The sequence below is a fragment of the Rhinopithecus roxellana genome, chromosome 19 (genome assembly GCF_007565055.1).
Source record: "Rhinopithecus roxellana isolate Shanxi Qingling chromosome 19, ASM756505v1, whole genome shotgun sequence".
Lineage (NCBI taxonomy): Eukaryota > Metazoa > Chordata > Mammalia > Primates > Cercopithecidae > Rhinopithecus > Rhinopithecus roxellana.
The window spans coordinates 73003705-73030328 of NC_044567.1; the positions used below are offsets into that span (position 1 = coordinate 73003705).

The 26624-nt window shown below is 51.5% G+C and overlaps 2 protein-coding genes across 3 annotated transcripts in view; one reads left to right on the forward strand and one right to left on the reverse strand.

The window, feature by feature from the left end:
- Positions 1 to 26189, reverse strand: part of DCAKD (dephospho-CoA kinase domain containing) — a 31749-nt gene extending 5560 nt beyond the window's left edge. The window contains exons 1-4 of one of the 2 annotated variants that reach the window (XM_030922642.1): positions 26081 to 26189; positions 5583 to 5813; positions 4996 to 5199; positions 812 to 899 (exon numbers count right to left, since the gene is read on the reverse strand). In XM_030922642.1, the coding sequence (XP_030778502.1) occupies positions 812 to 899; positions 4996 to 5199; positions 5583 to 5694 (404 nt within the window). In that variant the 5' untranslated portion in view covers positions 5695 to 5813; positions 26081 to 26189. The remainder of the gene's footprint in view (positions 1 to 811; positions 900 to 4995; positions 5200 to 5582; positions 5814 to 26080) is intronic. The other variant, XM_030922643.1, reaches the window with a different exon arrangement.
- Positions 7613 to 8219, forward strand: LOC115894740 (interferon-induced transmembrane protein 3). The gene has a single exon (XM_030922644.1). It carries the CDS (start codon positions 7653 to 7655, stop codon positions 8052 to 8054), a length of 402 nt encoding a protein of 133 aa, XP_030778504.1. The 5' UTR covers positions 7613 to 7652; the 3' UTR covers positions 8055 to 8219.
- Positions 26190 to 26624: the final 435 nt, after the last annotated feature.

Consider the following 26624-nt stretch of genomic DNA (forward strand, 5'->3'; position numbering starts at 1 on the left):
CATGGGGACCCAGGGGGAAAGGCAAGGGAATTTTCAGGGCACTGAGTACTCCAGGCTACGCCTCCAGTGTGCTGGGAGCCTCCTGTGCCTTAGGCTCTTGAGAGTCAACCTATGCCCAAAATACCGGCAGAGCCAAGTGCCCACCTGTGTGTCTCCTGTCCTTGTGGGTGGCATCCAGGAAGTTTCTGGGTAGCAGAGATACCCTGTGGACTCATCCCCTCTCTCACCCCACTGGGACTCATTTTCCCCCACAGGTTGATCCTCCTCTGTTTGTCAAACCTGGATTCTGGTTGGCTCCATGTCCTGGGGAATTCTGAGAACAAAGCTCCTTCCTCAGCTGGGCTGTGACAGTCCCTTCCACGAAACCTTCTGCTCATAACAAGTGTTGCCAAAGGGTAACCCTGGACACATTCCGTAACTGCCCCCTCTCTAATTTTATCTTCAGTAACTCAGGAATATCAACACCTGTCCTGACCACCTCCCACTGACAGGCAAACTGCGCAAAGTAATAAAAGTGCTACAGGAGGAAGAAGGAGCCACTGAGTAACAGTGGCCCAGGGCGAGGCCAGGCATCTGGGCTGAAGTGCCTGCAATGGCCAGCAGGGGGAGCGCTCCCCAAACACTAGAGAAGCCCGGGGGCCGTCCTTTCCCATACCTGCCCCCAGGATTATCTGCATGAGGCACAAAGGTTGGTTTCTACAGACCCTGGGCACTGCTGCCCAAACCCCCATGCTTCCTGGCCGTCCCATGGGGAAAGGGCAAAGTGCAAAATGATGTGGGCTGTTTCCCAGATACCCCAGTGGTCACTCACCAGTATACTACCACAGTGTGCTTCATGTACTTGAGCAACTTCTTGGTCTCAAACAGCAGGGGGATATCCAGAATCACGTAGCGGTATCCTGGGGAGAGGTTGGAAAACCCTCAAGTTCAATTCTGCAAGCACACGCTGGGGACTGATGATATGCTGGGCCCTACCGTCCAAGGGGCCTTCCAAGGACACACATACCCTGCACACTAGCCGGTTCCAATGCCGTGCAGAGCCGAAGGCTGCAGAAAATCATTTCTGGATGGCTGATCAGGGAAGACCTTGTAGAAGGGCTGTCATTTGTGCTGGCCTTGAAAAGTGGGGGGCAGGTCTTTTGATACTTGAAAATGAGAAGGTGAAGATGAGGATTCCACGAATGAGGACCAGCACAGCACAAGGAGAGGGAGACTCAACTGTGCGGGCTGAAGCAGAGGCCTCAGGCCGTGTGAGGCAACAAGGTGATCAGGGAAGGCACTAAGGGTTTAGTTCACCTTGATCTTAAATCTCAAGTTGTTATTTCTCAGAAAAAACAAACAAACAAACACCCAAAAGATAGGTTCTCCCCAAAAAGCCTGTTGCAGGCCCAGCTCTGCTGACAAGAGCCAAGGTGGGCTGTCTCTACCAACTCTCCATGAGAGGCTCACATGGGGGCAGCACCAGCAGAAGGAAGCTGCTTCTTCCATCAGAGGCAGACCTACAGCCAGGGTAAGGCCTGGATCTGCAGGTAGAGGGGGCAGTTATGACTAATACTGTATAACACTCCCACAGGGTAAAAGGCACTGGCTGGACCTCCTACTACAAGCCAAGGCCAGTCAAGGGAGGCACCCTCACCCACTGTGAGTGAGCACATCCCTAGGCTGCTGTGGGCTACACGCTTCTCGTTCTTTTTAGGTCAGTGACCCCTGTGCATGGGTACAAAGCTGGGAGGGCTCCAGGATAGCAAGGAGGGTAACGGACAGGGAAATGCTTCTCTGCCCAGAGACCCCTGGCCTGGCTGGGGCAGGAGACTGCACCCTTGGAGCATCCCACTCCAAACACTTCCAAGCACAGAACCAGACACACATCACACCAATTCCAGAGGTGTCATGGGCAACGGCACTCAAAGTGATGCAAGGACAATAGGGGTAGGGGGTGGCAATCTCAGCTGCTTGGCTTCCTGTTCCCCAGGACCTGCTGCTCAGTAAGCCCAAGAGAAGCCCACCATTGAACAAGGGGGTTAAAACCATGGGCTCTGATGATACACCTTGGTTGGTAGTCCCCTGCTTCCCCACCACGTGACCTTGGGCCCCCTTCTGTATAAACCTCACCTGTGCAAATGAGTAAAAAGAATACCTACTTCACAGGATGATAGTAAAGATGAAATGAGCCTTGAATACATGTGAACCACGCAGCACCCTTCACCAGTTCCTCGCTAGGTGCCCCAAAATGATAGTTACTGCTGCAGGGGGAGGCCAGCAGTGCGGTGTGGCCCCCTAACTTGGAGCAGAAACCAAGACCAGATCCTCTCTGGGCCTCTTATCTCCCTTTTCTGCTCAGCTCCCATCACTTCCTCTCCCCTTGCCGTCCTTTCTCCGGCCCCTCTGGGGAGTACATGGTCAGCTCTTTGGTTCACCAGCAAAGGGCTATTCAGCTGTCACATCCCTCCTGCTTGATAAGCTCTGCAAACCATCCTGACTCTATTAAGACATCCGTCTGCCTACACAGAGAAGTCCCCAACAGCTGGTGATCTTATCTGACGTTTGATTATACCAACTTTGACAGTTGTATTTGTTATACTCATCAGGGAAAAACTGGGACTGCGGAAGCCACAGCTGTCGTCCCCATTTTTCACCTTATCGAGCTGAAAAGGGCTCTCTGGCTTTTATTTAAGTGGTGGTGGTTGGGGAGGCAGGAGGCTGGGTGGATGACACAGTGAAAGAGCTTTGGAGGGGGTGACATTATCCGATGTTTAATTTCAGAAGGGGAGAGCCGGTGCCGCCTGGAAGCCCTGCAGATGCACCGGTAACTGGCCTGGGAGAGAATGCAGAAAGGGCAGGAATGAAAGGCAGACGACTTCGCTCTGGGTGGGGGACAGGAAGGATACTGGTGCAGCATAGGAGGCAACATAAAGAGTCCAGAGGGAGGACTCTTCTTGAGGGAGGCAGGGAGGAGGCCTGTGGCGCAGTGCTAAGAAGGAGCATACACGTTGGTTCAGCAGGCAAGATGTGGGAGCCAGCTCCAGCCCGGCCGGGAGGGGGTTGGGGTCAGCATCATGGATGTCTGTTGAGTCATCCCTCTTTTGGAGGCAGGTATTGGCCAGAGGGGGATGAGGGTGGGGGAGGTTGCCCACTCAAGGCATGACAGAATAAGGGGCTTGGCCATGGTCACAGTGTAAAAAGCTCCCCCAGCCAGGCACAGTGGCTCAAGCTTGTAATCCCAGAACTTTGGGAGGGCAAGGCAGGCAGATCATGAGGTCAGGAGTTTGAGACCAGCCTGGCCAATATAGTGACCCCATCTCTACTGAAAATACAAAAATTAACCAGGTGTGGTGACATGTGCCTGTAGTCCCAGCCACTCGGGAGGCTGGGGGCGGAAGAATCGCTTGAACCTGGGAAGGGAGGTTGCAGTGAGCCGAGATCGCGCCACTGCACTCCAGCCTGGGTGACATTGCGAGACTCCATCTCAAAAAAAAAAAACCTCCCCCATACTCTTGTGGAAGTAAAGTCTCAGTGTAATGACAGAGTGGGGAGACAAGCAGCCAGGCCTTCAACTCGGAGGACCAGGCTGGAGGCCACATGTGCCAAAGGCTGGCAGGCAAATCTCCAGCAGCCCTAGGCCAGCCTTTTGCCAGTTTCCAAGCCACCACCGTCTATTCTCCCTCCCACTTCTCCTGGTGATTGACCCCATCCTGGAAAGTAAGCATCAGGCCAGCCCTGTGCAATGCTGTCCTGAAGAACATGGCTTAGGCCAGGTGCTGTGGCTCATGCCTGTAATCCCAGCACTTTGGGAGGACAAGGTGAGAGGATTGCTTGAGGCCAGGAGTTTGAGACCACTCTGGCCAGCATAGTGAGACCCCATCTCTAAAAATAAAATAAAATAAAATAAAAAAGAACAGGGCTTGAACCGTGGCATATAGCTTGGAAGAAGGTTCTTGCCAACTGGCCCCAGGCCCCTCCTTTTCAAATACTCCCCTCTTTTCCATCTGGGCATTGCCTGGCTATCCCCACACCTACACCTAACTCTCTATGGAGCCCAAGCTGCAGAGGATAGTCCCCACTTAGCACCCTTTCCCCACCCGCCCTGGCCATCTTGGTCCCTCCCCAATTTCCAGTCTACAAACTTGCTTTCCCAGATGGCTCAGCCAGACCCAAACCTGCCCCTGACTGCAGTTTACATGTGTGATAACTGACAGTCACTGACCTGGACCCTCAGTCTTCCTAACATGCTCACGTTGGAATTTTTCTTTTTCTTTCTTTTTTTTTTTTTTTTTTTTTTGAGATGGAGTCTTGCTCTGTTGCCCAGACAGTCTGAGTACAGGGTACAATCTCGGTTCACTGCAACCTCCGCCTCTCAGGTTAAAGTGATTCTCCTGCCTCAACCTCCCAAGTAGCTGGGATTACAGGTGCACACCACCATGCCCAGCTAATTTTTGTATTTTTAGTAGAGACAGGGTTTCACCACGTTGGCCAGGCTGGTCTTGAACTCCTGACTGCAAGTGATCTGCCTACCTCGGCCTCCCAAAGTGCTGGGATTACAGGCACGAGCCACTGTACCCAGCCTCATGTTAGATTATTATCCCCGCTGCACAGATGGAAAAATGAGCTGAGGGCTACATCACTCAATGAGGTCACACAGCTAGAAACTGTCAGGGTTGGGATTTGAACTCAGATCTATGGCTCCATTATTCACCAGCTCTTATTACTCCCATCCCTACTAGAAAAACCAACTTACTTCCTGGGCTCATGGCTGGAAAGCCTCATGTGTCTCTTCTCTTTAAACTGTCAGCCTCCTTAAGAGCTGAGGGCATGTGCTTCTTTCCTCTGGGGCTGGTATGGGGCTCTGCATGGAGGCGGTGCCAGTAAGCAGTATGAACTCATCAGCTGGGATAACCAGCTCCCCTACCCTGGCCAAACTTTCTGCAGAGGAGAAGGGCCCTGGCCCTGGAAGGAGAGGGTGTTGCCCCCAACCCTGCCCCAGGCCCCGGCACTCACCCCGGAGGAAGTACTTGAAGGTCTCCTTCATCATCTCCTTGCGGATCTCAGGGTGGGTGATGGCGTTGAGCAGCTGCCGCCGGTCAGGTTGGTTAAAGATCAGATCCCCCAGGACCTTGCGATTTATGTCGCCGTTCTCCAGCAAGACCTCAGTGCCGAAGGCCTCTACGATGCGCCGGTGGGCAGGGTATCCTGGCTGCACAACTGTGGCAGGAGGAAAAAGCCGGGTCACTCCCTGGAGCCTCAGGGCCAGCCAGAGGACCTCAGTGTCCAGGGGCAAAATGATAGGGGAACTCGGGTGCTTCTTTCGAGTGGAGCAAAAGCAAAATGAGGGGAGAGAAAGCAGTGAACGAAGAGCAGTGTACACGATCCCTTGCGCTGATAATGGGGCAGAGCTGGGGGGTTCCTAAAAAGAGAAAAGTAAATAGAAGAGCAGAGAAGGCAAGCATGGGGCAAAGACAGAAGTCAGACCAGGGTCGACAAGAGCCTTCCCCTCCTCTGAGACTTATAAAAAGGGAGGTATGGCAGTAGGCTGGAAGCACGGGGAGCTGCTGTGCATGGACCTCCAACCTGCCCCTCCAACTCACCATGCCGGGCCATGACATCCACGTCAATCACTGCACAGCCCAGCTGCTGGAACACCTGGATCACTGAGCTCTTGCCTGAGGCAATGCCTCCTGTCAGGCCCACCAGGAACATCTTCCCAGGAAAGATAGCTGTCCGTGAAACTTCGGAGCCAGGAGCCACAGAATCACTGGAGAGCAGGGCAAGCGTGTCCAATGGGGGTGGTCCACCAGAGGAGTGCCAGAAGAACCTGCCTGGGAGAGGCCAGTGGGCCTGATCAGTTTGGGCCAAAATAATTGGGAGAGAGGAGGCAAAGGAAGTAAAGGGAGACAGCTTGGCTGGGTAGGGACATGCCCTGAGTGTGGGGTGCTCTGGAGCCATCTGGAGAGGAGAAACTCCAGGAAAGGCCTCCAGTATTCTTTTAAAAATACTCACAAAGAAGGCAAATCCCAGCACTTTGGGAGGCCGAGGTGGGTGGATCGCCTGAGGTCAGGAGTTTGAGGCCAGCCTGGCCAACATGGTGAAACCCCATCTCTACTAAAAATACAAAAATTTACCAAAAAAATTAGCGGCCTGGTGCAGCGGCTCAAGCCTGTAATCCCAGCACTTTGGGAGGCCGAGACGGGTGGATCACGAGGTCAGGAGATCCAGACCATCCTGGCTAACACGGTGAAACCCCGTCTCTACTAAAAAATACAAAAAACTGGCCGGGCGAGGTGGCGGACGCCTGTATTCCCAGCCACTTGGGAGGCTGAGGCAGGAGAATGGTGTAAACCCAGGAGGCAGAGCTTGCAGTGAGCTGAGATCGGGCCACTGCACTCCAGACTGGGCAACAGAGCAAGACTCCGTCTCAAAAAAAATTATTTTTATTTTTATTTTTATTTATTTATTTATTTATTTTGAGATGGAGTCTTGCTCTGTCGCCCAGACTGGAGTGCAGTGGCCGGATCTCAGCTCACTGCAAGCTCTGCCTCCTGGGTTCACACCATTCTCCTGCCTCAGCCACCCGAGTAGCTGGGACTACAGGCGCCTGCCACCTCGCCCGGCTAGTTTTTTGTATTTTTAGTAGAGACGGGGTTTCACCGTGTTAGCCAGGATGGTCTCGATCTCCTGACCTCGTGATCCGCCCGCCTCGGCCTCCCAAAGTGCTGGGATTACAGGCTTGAGCCACCACGCCCGGCCAAAAAAATTATTTTTATTAATAAATTAGCCGGGCGTAGTGGCAGGCACCTGTAGTCCCAGCTACTCGAGAGGCTGAGTCAGGAGAATGGCGTGAACCCAGGAGGTGGAGCTTGCAGTGAGCTGAGATTGAGCCACTGCACTCCAGCCTGGGCGACTGAGCGAGACTCCGCCTCAAAAAAACCAAAAAATACAAAAATACAAAAATTAGCTGGGTGTGGTGGCGTGCACCTAGAATTCCAGTTACTCAGAAGGCTGAGGCAAGAGGATCGCTTGAACCTCGGAGGTGGAGGTTGCAGTAAGCTGAGATCCTGCCACTGCACTCTAGCCCGGGTGACAGAGCCAGATTCCTTCTCAAAAAAAAAAAAAAAAAGGCAAACGAACAGTATAAATTCAGCAATCAAAATGCTGAACAGGCAGGGCAAGTTCGGATGCTGTTAGGCAGCATGCTTTCTGCACAAGGCGGGAACTTGTTGGAAGTCAACTTCCTAGAGGAAGGAGACACCTGTCTCTCTCTGTGATGGACCCATGGCACTCTTCAGATATCCACAGGTCCCCCTGACCTTTACTTTCTAGTCTAGGAGACTGAGGCTCAAAGGGAAGAAATGGCCTGCCTGCAGCCATCCACAGAAGTTGCAGGAGAGACCACAAAGAGAGTCCAGGTGCTTGGGTCCTCTTTTGCTCCAAAGCCTCCTCCCCACAGAAGGTCCCATGGATCACTTCCCCTTCAATGCCAGCACAAGGACTGCCTGGGTGGCTGGTCTAGGTGGAGACGCACAATCCTCTTCTTCAACCAAGAAGTGGCCTAGATGGGGAACTGAGCCGCAAGCAGTGGCTCGGCAGCCACTAAGACTGAGGTTTAGAAAAGTACCAGTCTTGACTAACCCGACCACCGCTGGCCTTCGCAGGACACCATGAACCACACGGTCCAAACCGTCTTCTCTCCTGTCAATAGCGGCCAGCCTCCCAACTATGAGTTGCTCAAGGAGGAGCAGGAGGTGGCTGTGCTGGGGGCGCCCCACAACCCTGCTCCCCCGACGTCCACCGTGATCCACATCCGCAGCGAGACCTCCGTGCCCGACCATGTCGTCTGGTCCCTGTTCAACACCCTCTTCATGAACCCCTGCTGCCTGGGCTTCATAGCATTCGCCTACTCCGTGAAGTCTAGGGACAGGAAGATGGTTGGTGACCTGACTGGGGCCCAGGCCTATGCCTCCACCGCCAAGTGCCTGAACATCTGGGCCCTGATTTTGGGCATCCTCATGACCATTCTGCTCATTGTCATCCCAGTATTGATCTACCAAGCCCATCGATAGATCAGGAGACATCATTCAGGCCAGCAGCTCCGCCCATAACCTGTGTCCCACGTGCTCCACCTTCCTTCCATTCCTCGCCCTGCCCCCGGAGCGAGTCCTGTATCAGCCCTTTATCCTCACACTTTTCTACAATGGCATTCAATAAAGTGTACATGTTTCTGGTGCTGCTGCGACTTCAAAAAAAAAAAAAAAAAAAAAGAAAAGTACCAGTCTTGCCAAGAAGGAATGTGAGGGAAAGACCAGGAGGCTGGGTGATGCTGGGGGTGTGACTTTGAGCTGGCATCGTGGTTCGTGGCTCCCTCAAACCAAGAAGCAGCAGCACAGCACAAAGGTTGGGGCATGGCTTCTTCATACCCAGCTCCTCCACTCACATGTGCTGCAACCCCGGGCAAGCCGCTTGCCTCCCTGAACCTCAGTTTTCTCATCCATAAAATGAGGTTTTATGGATCATAAGACTGCCTTGGCTGGGCGCGGTGGCTCACGCCTGTAATCCCAGCACTTCAGGAGGCTGAGGCAGGCAGATCACGAGGTCAGGAGATGGAGACCATCCTGGCTAACATGGTGAAACCCCGTCTCTACTAAAAATACAAAAAGTTAACCAGGTGTGGTGGCACGCGCCTGTAGTCCCAGCTGCTCGGGAGGCTGATGCAGGAGAATCGCTTGAACCCAGGAGGTGGAGGTTGCAGTAAGCCGAGATCACGCCATTGCACTCCAGCCTGGGCAACAGAGCAAGACTCTGTCTCAAAAAAAAAAAAAAAAAAAGAAAGAAAGAAAAAAAGCCAGGCACAAGGGCTTAAGCCTGTAATCCCAACACTTTGGGAGGCCGAGATGGGTGATCGCTTGAGCTCAGGAGTTTGAGACCAGCCTGGGTAACGTGGTGAAACCTCATCTCTACTAAACATAGAAAAATTAGCTGGGTGTGGTGGCAGGTGCCTGTAATCCCAGCTACTCGAGAGGCTGAGGCAGGAGAACTGCTTGAACTCAGGAGGCAGAGGTTGCAGTAAGCAGAGATCTCACCCTTGCACTCAAGCCTGGGTGACAGAGCGAGACTCCGTAAAAAAAAAAAAAAAAAAAATGGCTCAGAGTGGTAGCTCAAGTCTGTAATCCCAGCACTTTGGGAGGCCAAGGCGGGCAGATTACCTGAGGTCAGGAGTTTGAGACCAGCCTGGCCAACATGGCGAAACCCCATCTCTACTAAAAATACAAAAATTAGCTGACTGTGGTGGCACGCACCTGTAATCCCAGCTACTTGGGAGGCTGAGGCAGGAGAATCGCTTGAACCTGGGAGGCGGAGGTTGCAGTGAGCCAATATCACTCCCCTGCGCTCCAGCCTGGGTGACAGAGACTCCATCTCAAAAAAAATAAAGACTGCCTCATAGGGCTGTTGTGCAGACTGAATGAGAAAATGCATATGCAGGCTGGGCACGGTGGCTCACGCCTGTAATCCCAGCACTTTGGGAGGCCACAGTGGGTGGATCACCTGAGGTCAGGAATTCAAGACCAGCCTGGCCAAGATGGTGAAACCCCATCTCGACTAAAAATACAAAAATTAGCTGGGCATGGTAGTGGGCGCCTGTAATCCCAGCTACTTAAGAGCCTGAGGCACGAGAATCGCTTGAACCTGGGAGGTGGAGGTTGCAGTGAGCCGAGATCACGCCCCTGCACTCCAGCCTGGGTGACAGAGCGAGACTCTGTCTCAGAGAAAAAAAAAAGAAAAAGAAAATGCATCTGCAGTCCATGGAATGTTGCTTGACAAATGCTAAATGTTCCAAAAATGGAAGTGAGGATAGTGATACAGGGTGAAAAGTAGGAGTTACAGGTACAGTGGGCGATCGCTTGAGCTCAGGAGTTTGAGACCAGCCTGGGTAACGTGGTGAAACCTCATCTCTACTAAACATAGAAAAATTAGCTGGGTGTGGTGGCAGGTGCCTGTAATCCCAGCTACTCGAGAGGCTGAGGCAGGAGAACTGCTTGAACTCAGGAGGCAGAGGTTTGTAAGGCATAGAAAGAAAAAAAAAAAGACTTTCATGAAATCATGTCCTTATTCCTCCAACCTCAGACTATCACACCATAGACTTTTAAAAAGTCATGGTGCATTTTCTGGAGTAAATGAGGTTACCATGTCGTGGACTTTGTTCCCAGGCTGGAAGCAATTAAATCAAAGGCCAGGTCTCTCCCACCCTTCCTTCAGCCTCAAATCACTTCTCCAGGACTGTGAAATCTGTCATAGGACTTTTTTTGTTGCTGTTAAGCAGCAGATTTACTGTCCTAATTATACTTTGGTTGAGCTTACACTGAAATGAGTTTGCCTCCCGTGAGGACGCACCAAATGACAGGGGAGGCAGCTGCTTGGATGTGGCTGAGTTGGTGCCTGGCTTGGGGCAGCAGGGGACCAACCTAGAAACTAAAATCTGCCACTGCTCATTTTCACCCCGGAAAACCAGAGGTGGAGAGAGGAAACTATCCACCACGGAGTCATCATCCAAAGGGACAGACCTAGCTACATTATTCAACTATTTAACAATCATTTCTAGGCCATGCACGGTGCTCACGCCTGTAATCCCAGTACTTTGGGAGGCTGAGGCAGGAGGATTGCTTGAGACCAGGAGTTCGAGGCCAGCCCGGGCAACATAGCAAGGCTCTCTCTCTCTATTAAAAACAATAATTTCTCCTCAATCTCTCTGAGGCTGGTGATCTCCCTCCAGGTCACAAAAAGGATAGGGTTCAGTTGTAAAAACAAACAAACAAAACAAACAAACAAACAAAATGTCAGCCACTCAGCTGAAGTTTTCAAACAGAAAATCTAGAAAGAACTTTTTTTTTTTTGAGATGGAATTTCACTCTTGTTGTTGCCCACATTGGAGTGCAACGGTGCATCTCAGCTCACTGCAACCTCTGCCTCTCGGGTACAAGCGATTCTCCTGCCTCAGACTCCCAAGCAGTTGGGATTACAGGCAGCCACCACCATGCCCAGTTAGTTTTTCTATTTTTAGTAGAGATGGGGTTTCACCATGTTGGCCATGGCTGGTCTCAAACTCCTGACCTCAGGTGATCCACCCACCTCAGCCTCCCAAAGTACTGGGATTACAGCCGTGAACCACCATGTCCAGCCTCAAGAGCCTTTTTTTTTTTTTAGACGGAGTCTTGCTCTGTCGCCCAGGTTGGAGCACAGTGGCGCAATCTCAGTTCATTGCAAGCTCTGCCTCCCGGGTTCATGCCATTCTCCTGCCTCAACCTCCCGACTAGCTGGGACTACAGGCACCGCCACCACGCTCAGCAATTTTTTTTGTATTTTTAGTAGAGACAGGGTTTCACCAGATTAGCCAGGATGGTCTCGATCTCCTGACCTTGTGATCCACCCGCCTCGGCCTCCCAAAGTGCTGGGATTACAGGCATGAGCCACCGTGCCTGGCCGGCAAGAGTTTTTTTAATCCCCACCCTACTGTTGTCCCTAAAGTAATGACAGTCTGTTTCTCTCCACCAAAGCCCAGTCTGGAGGAATGGGAATGGGACTTCAGACTAGGCCAGGACTAGTGAACAGGCAAGGGCCAGGTTTCCACAGGGCCCTGATGTCTCGTCTCTGCAAGCAAGCGACAGTTACTAGGTCATCCAACCTTGCCAGGTTCAGCTGAAGGAGCTGGAAGACCATCCATCCCCCTGTACACAGATGCCCAGGTCCCTCCTGATACCTATTAAATCAGAATCTCTGGGGATGGAGCTGCCTGGGCAGTTCTTTTTTTTTTTTTTTCTTTTCTTGAGACAAGAGTCTCTCTCTGGTCCCCAGGTTGGCGGTGCAATCTGGGCTCACTGCAACCTCTGCCTCTTGGGTTCAAGAGATTGTCCTGCCTCAGCCTCCCGAATAGCTAGGATTACAGGCATGCGCCACTATGCCTGGCTGGCTTTTTTGTATTTTTAAGAGACGAGGTTTCACCATGTTGGCCTGGCTGGCTCGAATTCCTGACCTCAGGTGATCCGTCTGCCTAGGCAGTTCTGATGTGTAAGAGGGCTCAGGATAAATTCTAACTCTTCTTTTACAGCAGTGGAGACTGAGGACCAGAGAAGGGAGGGAACTTCCCATCAACAGCTATTAGCAAAGGCTAGATGGAATTCAGGGCTCCTAACCCCTAGTCTAGACCCCTGCTTTTAAAGTACTCAAGGAATGAAAAATTAATTTACCTTTAGACTAATTAGACAAAGTAAGGAAGATGAATCTGTTTGTAGGCAAATCAATTCAGAGCCAAAAATAAATAATTTCTTTATTATCATACTGTTTTCTTCCTGCAGAATGGGGGTTGAGGGGATGTGTGGACAATGGCCAGAGCACAGATGTAAATTCCAGCCTCCTGGGTTACCTAATGAGTATCTTCCCTTCTCAGTGCCTTGACTGAGCATCTGTAGAAACAGACCAACAGCTGTTTGGCCTCTATCAGGAAGGCCAAGGGGATGAAGGAGCACACGCCCAGGGAGGCTCCGGGTCCCCAACTTTAAGGACCTCGACAAGTGACAGCTGTTCCTGTCCAACGAGCCCCTCTGTAGCTCATTCCTTCACTAACCATCCACTGAGCTCCTCTGTGCTCTGCAGGAACGGTGCCAGGGACATCTTGGATAACCAGAGGAAAATACAAGTCTTGCCCCTTGGGAAAACTGGAGAGCTAGACAGTACCAGATGAAAACGTCTAAGAACAGAGCGCTGACAGGTGAGCAGGAATGGTCACGTGGTGCTGGCCCCGGGCCTGCTGTATGAGTGCCTTCCCACTCACTTGGCTGCGCACAGATCTGCAGGATCTGCCAGGGAGGAAGCTGCAGCCCACGATCCTCCCAAAGCTCAGCAAGGAGGAAATGGAGGCTTAGGTACCCAGCGCCCTCCAAGTCCCACCTAGACCTGCCGGCAGCTCCCTGTCAAGCCCACATGAACAAATGACCACCTTTGATCACCTGTGTTCATGACCCTCTTCCTGCTCTGGTCAAGTCATCATTCTCCAGAATCCGATTTGGCTTCCTACATTCCATTGCCGCTTACACAGAGGCAGTATATTCCTCACAGCAAGTGCTAAACCTGGCTATAATCTGAATTTAATGTGAAACTTACAAAAGATACAGACACCCAGGTTCCATCTACCCCAGCCCACTGAATCTGAATCAGTTAGGCCTAGAACCAGGGCTAAAATGAAAGGCTGTGGACTGGAAGTGGAAAGTCCTGGGTCCTCGTCTCTGAATTCTGTGATAAAACTACCCGCGTGACTGCAGGAAGTCTTCTCTCCAGCCTGGCCCAGGGTGGTAAGGACTCCATACAAGAAACAGGTGAGCCCCGGGTGCCTTCCCTCCTCTGAGCCTCAGTCCCCACACTTGTGAGTGAGAGGGGCTGGACTTTCAGTGCCAAGAACGGCGCGGCTCCCCGGGGAGGCTGGGAGTCACACTGGTGATTTCTTCCTCCCCTTCAGTGGTTCAGAGCTCTCCTGGGAGCGGTCAATAAATGCTCCCCTGGGGCTGGGCGCGGTGGCTTGTAATCTCAGCACTTTGGGAGGCCAAGGTGGGTGGATCACTTGAGACCAGGAGTTCGAGACCAGCCTGGCCAACATGGCGAAACCCTGTCTCTACTAAAAATACCAAAATTAGCTAGGTGTGGTGGCACATGCCTGTAATCCCAGCTATTAGGGAGGCTGAAGCAGGAGAATTGCTTGAACCCGGGAAGCAGAGGTTGCAATGAGCCAAGATCATGTCACTCTGGACTCCAACCTGGGCAACAGAATGAGACTCCATATCAAAAAAAAAAAAAAAAAAAAAAAAGGCTGGGTGCAGCGGCTCATGCCTGTAATCCCAGCACTTTGATTATACAAAATTTGAAAATACAAAATTAGCCAGGCATGGTGGTGCATGCCTGTAATCCCAACTATTCAGGAGGCTGAGGCAGGGGAATCGCTTGAACCCAGGAGGCGGTGGTCGCGGTCAGCTGAGATTGCACCACTGCACTCCAGCCTGGGCAACAAGAGCGAAACTCCATCTCAAAAAAAAAAAAAAAAAAAAAAGCTCCCCTGCCAAACCAAGGGATGACATTACTGTTGGCGGCTGGGAATCTTCCTCCTCAACACCAAAAGCTGTTCACAGAGCTGGCTTGGCTGGAAGAGGAAGGACAGCACCAAGCCACAGTAACAGAGAAGGAGCCAAAGCCCGGTGCAGGAGAAATGGAAGCTGGATTCTGGAACCAATCCCAGGTATGGGATTCATCAGCCAAGGAGGAGCCAGGAGGAAAAGCAGGCCTCGGATCCCAGGGAAGCCACACCCTATCCTTTCTTTTCCTCATTCTCCATGTCAGTGAAAGGCAGCAGGGTGCAAAGAAAAGGGCAAGGAGTTTGGGTTAGAGCCGGTGCCTGCGCCCCAAATCTGCAGTGAAGCTCTAAGGCCTGTGAAATGACGACCAGATTCTATTGTGCTCCATAAATGGTGGGCTCTTCTGCATCAGGTGTCTCCAGATTGCCTCTCAGTTTTTACTTCTTGGGCCCAGTAGCCCCGAGAAGAGTAAGTACATTCAGAGAATGGTCTTAGAATCTCCCCTGGCAGTGTTTCTCTTAAGGAAAAATTAATGGGCTAAATAAAGCCCTACTGCTCTGGGAGGTCTGGCCAAGTTCTAATCCCACCAGGCCCACTCTGTTAGCCTAAGCCACCAGCACCTGTGCCCAGACCACTCCAGTAGCCTCATGACCTGGTCCCTGCCTGGCTTCTCCCCAAGGTAGCCAGGGTCATGGTTTAAAGGAGTCATCTGATCATGTCACTCCCATCTAAAACCTTCACTGCCTTCTCACGCCTCCTGGCCCTTTACAGGGGTCTCCAGGCCCTGTATGACTCCCTCATTCACTCCCTGTCCATGCCTGGTGCCTGTCACACTGATCTTCCTTCTGTCCCTGAACATGCGGGCTCTTTTTGGACCCCAAAGCCTCTATGGCGGTGTTCCCTCTGCCAGACTCACCTCAGGGCTAACTCCTCTTCAGTCACCCTGTACTGACTGTGTCAACCAATCAGACACCAGGCACGGGAAGGAGTGGGGGAGGTGGGAGAGAGTGGGGGGAATGGGTAAAACAATAAACTCACAGTACCAGTAAATGTGGTGGTGGTAAGTGGGTAAGGGTATCAAGAGCAGTGGTGGGCCGTGCATGGTGGCTCACACCTGCAATCACAGCACTTTGGGAGGCCAAGGTGGGAGGATCACTTGAGCCCAGGAGTTAGAGGCCAGCCTGGGCAACAAAGCAAGATCTTGTCTCTTAAAAAAAAGAAAAAAATTAGCTGGGCATGATGGCATGTGTCTGTAGTCCCAGCTACTCGAGAGGCTGAGGTGGGAGAACTGCTTGAGCCCAGGAGTTGGAGGCTGCAGTAAGCCATGACTGTAACATTACACTCCAGCCTGGGTGCAGAACAAGACCCTGACTTCAGAAAAAAAAAAAAAAAGAGCGACAGGCACATCATTGTCTGAGCCAGGACCTGAAGCAGCATGGGAGCAAGTCACATGCCCTCGGAGCAGCCTCATTCAATCCCCAACGCAAAGGAGGCCCCTGCCATCTCTCGGCGTTCCATTTGCTTTCCCTCCTTTGGACTCGTCATGCTTTAGACTTTTATTTCTGTTCATGTGACTTTGTTTTTCTCTTCTTTGAGACAGGGTCTTGCTCTGTCACCTTCTTCCTTTGGGAGAGCTCAGGAGTTATGCTGGAGGCAAATTCTGTTGCTTCTCATCTCCCATTCAACAGTCCCACTCCTGCGTGTCTCAGGCCAGGACCTGGCTCCCTTCGTTTGCAGCCCCTGTCCTCCTCCCCTTGCCACCTCTCAGGATTTCACACTGGGTCCGCCTGACCAGCCAGAGAGAACTGCTTTCCTAAGGGGGTGTATCTGTTTTGCACCAATGATCAATATAATCATTCATGAAAACGAGTCATTCCCTGCCTTGGGACCCAATTATTTCTCGAGGAACCAGTAGTTGCAAAAATAAATTGTTTGCCAGTTAACTATTAAGTGCTATTTTTATATACGGCTTCCCTACTCCTAATCTTTCATTATTGGTGAGAGGTTGTTGTTTAAACTTTCAGGTCCAAGTTCTCTTCATGGGCTAGGCCCATTAAGCCACCACCTCCTCCAGGCTGCCAGTTACCTGGAGAGAGCCACAAAGAAAGGAGCTGGCATCTGCCTCCCTCTGCCTCCTCCCTGCTCCCTTTGCCAACACCAAGGGCAGGGAGGGGACAGGTCTCTCTTCTCTACTTGAGCACTGTCCAGGCACAAACCAGCACTCCAGCTTTCATGAATGGGCAGGGAGGCTGTTTGGACTGGACTACTTTATTGCCTTTTTTTTTTTTTTTTTTTTTTGAGACGGAGTCTCACTCTGTCTCCCGGACTGGAGTGCAGTGGCCGGATCTCAGCTCACTGCAAGCTCCGCCTCCCGGGTTTACGCCATTCTCCTGCCTCAGCCTCCCGAGTAGCTGGGACTACAGGCGCCCGCCACCTCGCCCGGCTAGTTTTTTGTATTTTTTAGTAGAGACGGAGTTTCACCATGTTAGCCAGGATGGTCTCGATCTCCTGACCTCGTGATCCGCCTGTCTCGGCCTCCCAAAGTGCCGGGATTACAGGCTTGAGCCACTGCGCCCGGCCACTTTATTGCCATTTATGCAAAAAAAGGATCACAGCGACTGCACATTCTCAGAGGGTTCAGAATCAAAGGGACCTTAGTTGGGATTAGCTGTGTCCCTTAACTAGCTGTATGGCTATAGGCAATTTATTTCCGCATTCTGAGCTTCTCTTTCCTTGAGTATAAAATAGGATTTGCGCTTGAACCTGGGAGGCAGAGGTTGCAGTGAGCTGAGATTGTGCCACTGCACTCCAGCCTGGGTGACAGAGTGAGACTCTGTCTCAAAAAAAAAAGAAAAAAAGATTTGTAATGACTACTCATGGGGTCGTGTCAGGATTAAATGAGGTGACATAGGTCACAGTCACCTCATCTTCCCCAACTCACTGTGTGACATGTCACAGTCACTGCAGTCTACTCCATTTGTAGTGTGATGGGTTACTTATGGGTGTATGTGCGCTGTTTGAACCCTGCAGGCTGGGCAGTAATTCAAGGCCATGGTGCCCAGCCGAGAAGCAGGTGTCCCTGAGAACCCAAACATCCTAGGGCATAGCTGGGCACATACCAAGGAAAACAGTCTCATCACACACACAGGAGGCAAAGAGCTAGAAAATTAGCTTAAAGGCAGCCTGGAGATGGGAGGCGGCACAGGATGCCCAGAGCTGTCCTGCTGCCACTGAGGAGTGCCATGCATTTAAGTCCTAATACGCTCACCTACTCGCCACGCTGGAATTGTTCGAATCATTCTTTGGTCTCTCGGCTCCCTCCCGATTTGGGGGAATGTTTTTCTGTACTATTCTGGGTTTTTCTCATAACACTATTTCCCTAAAGAGCACCTCCCTCCTTCCACTTGTATAGGCCAAAAGCTTTGGAGTACTCTTGGCCTCTCTCATACCCTTCATCCAACCCGCAGTGCCCAGCCAGCGCTACTTCCCACCGGCACAGCCCACCCAGAAGCCCTCTGGTGCATGAGCGCCACCATCTCGCTGCTGAATCCCTGCAGCAGCCTCTGAGCCATTTCCTGCTGCACCTTTGCTCCCCAGTAGTCTGTTCCTAACAAAGCAGCTAGTGTGACCCTTTGAAATGCAAGTCGCATCATGTCAGGCCTCTGCTCACAGCCCTCTAACAGTTCCCATCTCAGTGGGTACAAGCCAAGTCCATGGAGAGTCCTACAGGAGCTTCAAGAAAGACGCAGCTATGTCCTCGCAGCATCTCCAACCACTCCCCCAGATCACTGCCCTCAGGCCTGGGTCTCAATGTTCCCACAGTCCCAGACAAGGCTCTTCCCCAGAGGACTGCCCCATTCACTCCCCTCTCTGCCCAGTCTTCCCTCATCAGAGACTGTCAGGTCCTGTCCCGCTGAACCCAACCCCTGTCTGGAACGGGCTGGAATCCGCTTAAAAGTTGTGGCAAGTGGCCGGGTGCAGTGGCTCACACCTGTAATGCCAGCACTTTGGGCGGCTGAGGCGGGCGGATCACCTGAGGTCAGGAGTTTGGGACCAGCCTGGCCAACATAGTGAAATCCTGTCTCTACTAAAAATACAAAAATTAGCCAGGTGTGGCACGTGCCTGTAGTCCCAGCTAGTCAGGAGGCTGAGGCAGGACTATCATTTGAACCTAGAAGGCAGAGGTTGCAGTAAGCCAAGATCACGCCACTGCCCTCTAGCCTGGGAGACAGAGAGACTCCGTCTCTAAATAAATACATACATAAATAAAAGCAAGCTGTGGCAGAAGAGTTCCCACAAGGGAATGCCCTAAACTGTCCCAAGAGAGGGCCGGTTAGGATTCTAAAGAAAGAACCACTAAACACCAGGGTGATCAGTCCAAAGCATTTATAAGCATTCATTAGGGGAACTTCCTTACAGAGTGGGCTGCACCAACGCTGTCCATGGACAGCGAGAGAAATGAGGTGCTCTACCTATGTATGTCGACAGCGAGGGGGTCAGGGCGTGGAGTTTATATGAAGGTTTAAGCAATTTGGCTCAGGGTGTTTTGGGGAACAACCTAGATAGTTTTATCTAGGTATCTATATATCTATAGGTACCTTTTTCTAGGTATCGAGGTGCCTGGGAATGTTCAAGGACTCAGTTTGGATTCAACCCTGCAGCTAGCTGGATCACAGCACGGTCAGGACACGGACAGAAAGCAGGGGAACTGGGGACCCTACAGAGAAACTGTCCCCAAATATATAAAACAGCACCCCTGCTTTACCCTCTAGTCTCCTTACTGTCCCACTTTTCTTCACAGCGCTGACCAATGTGTCACCACCCAACACATTACCTGGCTTTGTGTTTATTTCTTGCAATCTGCCTCTCTCTGAATCTGGGTACAGCTGTATCCAAGGTGCTGAAAACAGGGCCTGACAAGTAGGCCCTTAAAAGATACTTGTTAGCCGGGCGTGGTGGCTCACGCCTGTAATCCCAGCACTTTGGGAGGCCGAGGCTGGTGGATCACTTGAGTTCAGGAGTTCAAGACCATCCTGGCCAACATGGTAAAATCCCGTCTCTATTAAATATACAAAAATTAGCCAGGTGTAGTGGCGTGTGCCTGTAGTTCCAGCTACTCGAGAAGCTGAGGCAGGAGAATCACTTAAACCCAGGAGGGGAAGGCTGCAGTGAGCAGAGATTGTACCACTGCACTCCAGCCTGGGAAACAGAGCAAGACTCTGTCTCAAAAAAAAAAGATACTTGTTGAATTAATACATAAACCATGCAGCAAAATATTCAGCTCATGGGCAAGCTGGAACTCAACATTAACTTTTGTTTTGTTTTTTTAGACGGAGTCTCGCTCTGTTGCCCAGGCTGGAAGGCAGTGGCTTGATTTCGGCTCACTGTAACCTCTACCTCCTGGGTTCAACCTCTACCTGCCTTAGCCTCCCGAGTAGCTGGGATTACAGGCACCTGCCACCACACCCGGCTAATTTGTTTTTGTGTTTTTAGTAGAGACGGGGTTTCACCATGTTGGCCAGGCTGGTTTTGAACTCCTGACCTCAAGTGATCCACTCGCCTCAGCCTCCCAAAGTGCTACGATTACAGGCGTGAGCCACTGTGCCAGGCAACATCATATTTTAAAATGAGAATCACAAAACCTTTCCACATTACTTCCCACCTCCACATTCCTGGACTGACAATATATTGAGTAAAAGACGAGAAAACTGTGGGAGAGAGTGCCTAGGAAGCTGAGTTTCCCAGCAGGAAGGAACTAGAGTGTAAGAGCAGCACTTTCTCAAGGTAAGGAAATGGAAGTTAAAAGAAATTCTGGCCCGGCGCGGTGGCTCACGCCTGTAATCCCAGCACTTTGGGAGGCCGAGGAGGATGGATCACAAGGTCAGGAGTTCAAGACCAGCCTGGCCAATATGGTGAAACTCCATCTCTACTAAAAATACAAAAATTAGCCAGGTGTGGTGGTGTGTGCCTGTGGTCCCAGCTACTCGGGAGGCTGAGGCAGGAGAACTGCTTGAACCCAGGAGGTGGAGGTTGCAGTGAGCCAAGGTCGTGCCATTGCATTCCAGCCTGTGCGACAAAGCAAGATTCCGTCTCAAAAAAAAAAAAAAGAAAAAGAAGCTCTATGTTTGCCCACAGTAGTGCCAGGTGGCCTACACACAGGAGAATGGGAACACCTAGGGGAAGCATGAAGATTTTCCAAGGGGCACAAAGGCAGAGTTTCAGGGTCATAAATTTCCAACTCAATTCCCACTGGCTTTCCTACCCAGCTCCTCCTTCACACTCACCCACCTCCCATGTTTCAGAGAAAGGCATAACCACCCACCCATGCTGAATCATACTGAGGTGCATGGTCCCACAGGGTGAAAATCCCCTAGGCACCAGAAAGGGCAATTCATTTTTTTATTTTTTTTTGAGACGGAGTCTCGCTCTGTCGCCCAGGCTGGAGTGCAGTGGCCGGATCTCAGCTCACTGCAAGCTCCGCCTCCCGGGTTCACGCCATTCTCCTGCCTCAGCCTCCCGAGTAGCTGGGACTACAGGCGCCTGCCTCGTCGCCCGGCTAGCTTTTTGTATTTTTTAGTAGAGACGGGGTTTCACCGTGTTAGCCAGGATGGTCTCGATCTCCTGACCTCGTGATCCGCCCGTCTCGGCCTCCCAAAGTGCTGGGATTACAGGCTTGAGCCACCGCGCCCGGCCCAGAAAGGGCAATTCAAAAGGTCAGTATTCATGCTAAGAAAGTGACTGCCTACAGTGACTAAGGAACAAACCCTTGCATGAGTCAGGTGGTTTCTAAACCTTGGTCTTCAAGAAAGTTAAAGGAGGACCTAAAAGAACTGGGGACTGACAGATTATTAATAATACAATGTGATTTTTCAGCCCATAATTCAGAAGGTGTTCAAAGAACTGAGTGATATTGCTGAAACAAAACGCCTTCAACTCCTGTGTATTTAATTTACATGAAGAAACTTTTTCAATGGTTACAGCCAAAGAAAAAAAAAGCACTCTGCTCACTCTAGTAAATATACAAATAAACATGGATAGACACGTGAGTTTAAAAAAGCTCCACCCACCTTATTTTTTTGGAGACAGAGTCTCACTCCATTGTCTAGGCTGGAATGCAGTGGTGTGATCACAGCTCAGTGAAGTTTCAACCCTCCTGGGCTCAGGTGATTCTCCCACTTCAGCCTCCCAAGTAGCTGGGACTACAGGCATGCACCAACATGCCCGGCTAATTTTTAAAAATTTTTTGTAGAGATGAGGTTTTGCTGTATTGCCCTGGCTATTCTCTCTCTCTTTTTTTTCTTTTTTTTTTTTTGAGACGCAGTCTCACCCTGTCGCCCAGGCTGGAATGCAGTGGCGCGATCTCGGCTCACTGCAACCTCCGCCTCCCGGGTTCAAATGATTCTCCTGCCTCAGCCTCCCCAATAGCTGGGATTACAGGCACACGCCACCACACCCGCCTAACTTTTGTATCTGTAGTAGAGACGGGGCTTCACCATGTTGGTCAGGCCGGTCTTGAACTCCTAACCTTGTGATCCACCCACCTTGGCCTCCCAAAGTGCTGGGATTACAGGTGTGAGCCACAGCGCCTGGCCCCTGGCTAGTCTCAAACACCTGAGCTCAGGCAATCTGCCTGCCTTGGCCTCCCAAAGTGTTGAGATTACAAGCATGAGCCACCATGCCCGGCCCATTCAGCTTATTAAGAGAAATATTCAAATAAAGCTTTGTTTATGTTGTTTTTATCAATTGTGTATTTTATAATTGTGACAACTCAATCAAAAAGGAACATTTAATCCTCATGATAACACAATTTTTAAAAAGTTTTAATTTTGTATGTATTTTTGTTGCAGAGAAATAGGATGATAAACCAAAGGCTTTCAGGCATAAAATGTATTATTACATGGTCAGGCACAGTGTCTCACGCACATAATCTCAGCACTTTGGGAAGTCAAGGCAGGAGGATCACCTGGGCCCAGGAGTTCAAGACCAGCCTGGGCAACACAGTGAGACTCTGTCTCTACAAAAAAAAAGAAAAAAAAAATTAGCTGGAATCCCAGCACTCTGGGAGGCTGTTGTGGGCAGATCACTTGAGGCCAGGAGTTTGAAACCAGCCTGCCTGGCCAATATGGCGAAAGCCCATATCTACTAAAAATACAAAAATTAGGCCAGACGCAGTGGCTCACGCCTGTAATCCCAGCACTTTGGCAGGCCAAGGAGGGCGGATCACGAGGTCAGGAGTTTGAGACCTGCCTGGTCAATATGGTGAAACCCCATCTCTACGAAACATACAAAAATTAGCCGGGCATGGTGGTGGTGCACGCCTGTAGTCCCAGCTACTTGGGAGGCTGAGGCAGAAGAATCGCTTGAACCCAGGAGGCGGAGGTTATAGTGAGCCGAGATCGTGCCACTGCACTCCAGCCTGGGTGACAGAGCAAGACTCTGTCTCAAAGAAAAACAAAACAAAAATTAGCCAGGCGTGGTGGCGTGCACCTGTAATCCCAGCTACTCAGGAGGCTGAGGCTTGAGAAGCATTTGAACCTGGGAGGTAGAGGCTGCAGTGAGCCAAGACTGCACCACTGCACTCCAGCCTAGTGACACAGTGAGACAGACTCTGTCTCAGAAAAAAAGAAAGAACCATAAAAATAGCCAACCAGCAGCCCTCAGGGGTGTTGTGCCTATGGTGTAGCCATTCTTTATTCCATTACTTATCTAATAATTTTGTTTTCACTTGAAAAAAAAAATAAAAAATTGGCCGAGCATGGTGGTGAAAACCTGCAGTCCCAGCTACTGGGGAAGCTAAGGTGGGAGTATTGCTTGAGCCCAAGAGGTCAAGACTGCAGTGAGCTGTGATCCCGCCACTGCACTCCAGCCTGGGTGACAGACGGAGACCCTGTCTCAAAAAAAACCAAAAACTATTACATTAGAAAAAACTTCTGTGAGGAAACAAAGTGGAAATATGAGTTCAAGAAGGAAAAAGGGCCAAGCATGGTGGCTCACACCTCTAATCCCAGCACTTTTGGAGGCTGAGATGGGATGATCACTTGAGACCAGGAGTCAGCCTGGGCAACATAGCAAGACCTTGTCTCTACTAAAAATAAAAAGAACAATCAGCCATATGTGTGACAGACACCTGTAGTCTTAGCTACTTTGGCAGCTGAGGTGGGAGGATTGAGCTCAGTAGGTCAAGGTTGCAGTAACTGGTGACTGCCACTGCACTCCAGCTTGAGCAACACAGCAAGATCCCATCTCAGAAAAAAAAAAAAAAAGGAAAAAAGAATTTCGATGGTTAAAAAGTGGTTCTTTTTTTTTTTTTTTCAAAAGACAAGGGGAAATCAAATCAAGTGGTACATAGACTTCCCTGCAAGTTTAAATGAGGATTTTAACAGCTTTATTTTAAAATACCAACATTCACAATTAACCAGAAATTTTATCCTCTGTAACCTTCAAAATAAAAATTTGAAAGTTTCAATCTAAAGCTGTCAATCTAAAACTGTGCCAGCAGGTAATTGTCTTTCTCTTTTCCGTTTTTTGTTTGTTTTTGAAACAGAGTCTTGCTCTTGTCACCCAGGCTGGAGTGCAGTGGCATGATCTTGGCTCACTGCAACTTCTGCTTCCTGAGTTCAAGTAATTCTCCTGCCTTGACCTCCTGAGTAGCTGGGATTGCAGGTACCTGCCAACACGCCCAGCTAATTTTTTTGTATTTTTAGTAGAGACGGAGTTTCACCATGTTGGCCAGGCTGGTCTCAAACTCCTGACCTCAGGTGATCTGTCTGTCTCAGCCTCCCAAAGGCCTGGGATTACCAGGCATGAGCCACCGCGCTCGGCCTCCCAGCAGGTAATTTTCTTTTCTTTCTTTCTTTTTTTTTTTTTTTTTTTTTTTGAGACTGAGTCTTGCTCTGTCGCCCGGGCTGGAGTGCAGTGGCCGGATCTCAGCTCACTGCAAGCTCCGCCTCCCGGGTTCACGCCATTCTCCTGCCTCAGCCTCCCGAGTAGCTGGGACTACAGGCGCCCGCCAGGTCGCCCGGCTAGTTTTTTGTATTTTTAGTAGAGACGGGGTTTCACCATGTTAGCCAGGATGGTCTTGATCTCCTGACCTCGTGATCCGCCCGTCTCGGCCTCCCAAAGTGCTGGGATTACAGGCTTGAGCCACCGCGCCCGGCCTCTTTTTTTTTTTTTTTTGAGGCAGAGTCTCGCTCTATTGCCCAGGTTGGAGTGCAGTGGCACGATCTCGGCTCACTACAACCTGCGCCTCCCGGGTTCAAGTGATTCTTCTGCCTCAGCCTCCCGAGTAGCTGGGACTACAGGCATGGACCACCACGTCCGGCTAATTTTTTTGTATTTTTAGTTAGATGGAGTTTTAGTTAGAACTCCTAACCTCAGGTGATCCACCCTCCTCAGTCTCCCAAAGCGCTGGGATTACAGGCATAAGCCACCGTGCCCGGCCCATCGGGTAATTTTCAAAACAAAGCTAAGCTCGTGGCTTGCCTGCCTTCAGCTATGAGCCCTCTTCTTTTCTCCTTAAGGTACAGGCACCAAGAGAGGCTCGGAGATCCTTTAAAGGTTATTTACCAGCGGGACAGATTCAGACCTTGGTGAAGACAGACAGAAGAGGATTTGGTGGGAATTTAGGGCCCTGCTGAGACAAAAACCACCCGAACCCGCCTGTCAACTTTCTATCCATCCACCAGATCTCTAGCATTTCACCCCTTTCCACAGGCCTATGCCAGCACTGCGCCACACCAATTCAACCTTGATTTATTTAGGTAAAATGAGTACTCTCCCTCCCGCAAAAACAAACACGTTTTAGACATAAAACTTATTCAAAGGCTTCCATTTCTTCACTTTTAGAATTAAGACTTAATGTCAAAGTTCACTCGGGTAGTTTGAATCATTTTCCCACAACTCAGGGAAAGAGTGAAAAATCTTTGAAAACTCTGTAAGCAGGGCCGGGCGCGGTGGCTCAAGCCTGTAATCCCAGCACTTTGGGAGGCCGAGACGGGTGGATCACGAGGTCAGGAGATCGAGACCATCCTGGCTAACATGGTGAAACCCCGTCTCTACTAAAAAATACAAAAAACTAGCCAGGTGAGTTGGCGGGCGCCTGTAGTCCCAGCTACTCGGGAGGCTGAGGCAGGAGAATGGCGTAAACCCGGGAGGCGGAGCTTGTAGTGAGTTGAGATCCGGCCACTGCACTCCAGCCCGGGAGACCAGAGCGAGACTCCGCCTCAAAAAAAAAAAAAAAAAAAAAAGAAAACTGTAAGCAAACACCTGAGATGCCAACACCTCCTTTGTGGAGCTGGGGAAGGAAGAGACGGGTGGCCCGACGGCCTCCCTCACTAGTGGGTGGGCGGGAGATCCACGCCGCCCCAGTACCTGGGGTCTTCACTAAAACCTTAACTGTCCGGCCTCCCGGGGGAGAGGGAAGCGGAGGAGAGAGGTCTGAAAATTGGAGATGATCACTCAGCTCAACAGCAAAGCACTTTATACCCACCCTCTGAGACAGATACTGTAGCTTTATTCCCATTTTTCAGATGAGCAAACTTGGGGTCGAAAAGATACCCCAAGGTTACACAACTGAAGTGGCAGAAGCTAGATTCAAGAATCAATCGGCCCGCAAAGCTCTAAAGGGCAGTGTCTTTGGTCTGATCCTGAGTTTGAATCCACAATCTCCGGCCCTTTCTAGCTGTAAACCTTCCTGCGCGTCCTCAGCCCTAAAAAAGGAAATAACACCTTGCTTGGCAGGGCTGCTGTCAAGACAATGGGCCATGGATATAAAAGCGCTTGCCTGCCTTAGTGCTGGCCGCACACGATGCGCTCAATACATCCTAACTCAGGCTTTCAAAAGAGGAGCCTACGCCCCACTAGGCAGCAAAATTGGGGCGCCCGGGGCGTTCGCAGCCCCGCGTAGAGGCCTCGGCCAGGGCCCGCCCCCTCCCCGGGGCCCGGCTGGCTCCCACCGTCCCGCGCGGCGTGCTACGTACCCAGCGCCTCCGACCCGGCCCAGGCCTCCGCCTCTAGCCCAATCTCCGCGGCGCTTACAGGCCAGCTCAGCGGGCTAGGCGGGACCTCGGGGGCGCGGACCGGACGTCCGGCCAGCAGCCGCAGCCTGGAGAGGTTGGGCGCGCAGGCTTGCGGGCGGGGTCGGGCGAGGTACGCTGGGAGGGGACGGGAGGGGACGGGAGGGCGGAGCCGGGAGAGGTTGGGCGGGCGGAGCCGGGAGAGGTTGGGCGGGCGCGGGAGGGGCGGGAGGGGCGGGAGGGGCGGGCGGGCGCGGGAGGGGCGGGAGGGGCGGGCGCGGGAGGGGCGGGAGGGGCGGGCGCGGGAGGGGCGGGAGGGGCGGGCGCGGGAGGGGCGGGAGGGGCGGGCGCGGGAGGGGCGGGAGGGGCGGGAGGGGCGGGCGGGGAGAGCTTGGCCCCGGAACGCGGTACAGAGGTCCCCCAACCCCCGACCCGGAGCCGTAACTTTTCCTTTCCCCGGAGCGGGGAAGGAGAGAGAGGAGAGGGGCAAAACTGCAGGGTCCTAACT

Excerpts from the sequence above, each read along its gene's own strand:
- LOC115894740 (XM_030922644.1), top strand. The coding sequence starts at position 7,653 with ATGAACCACACGGTCCAAACCGTCTTCTCTCCTGTCAATAGCGGCCAG.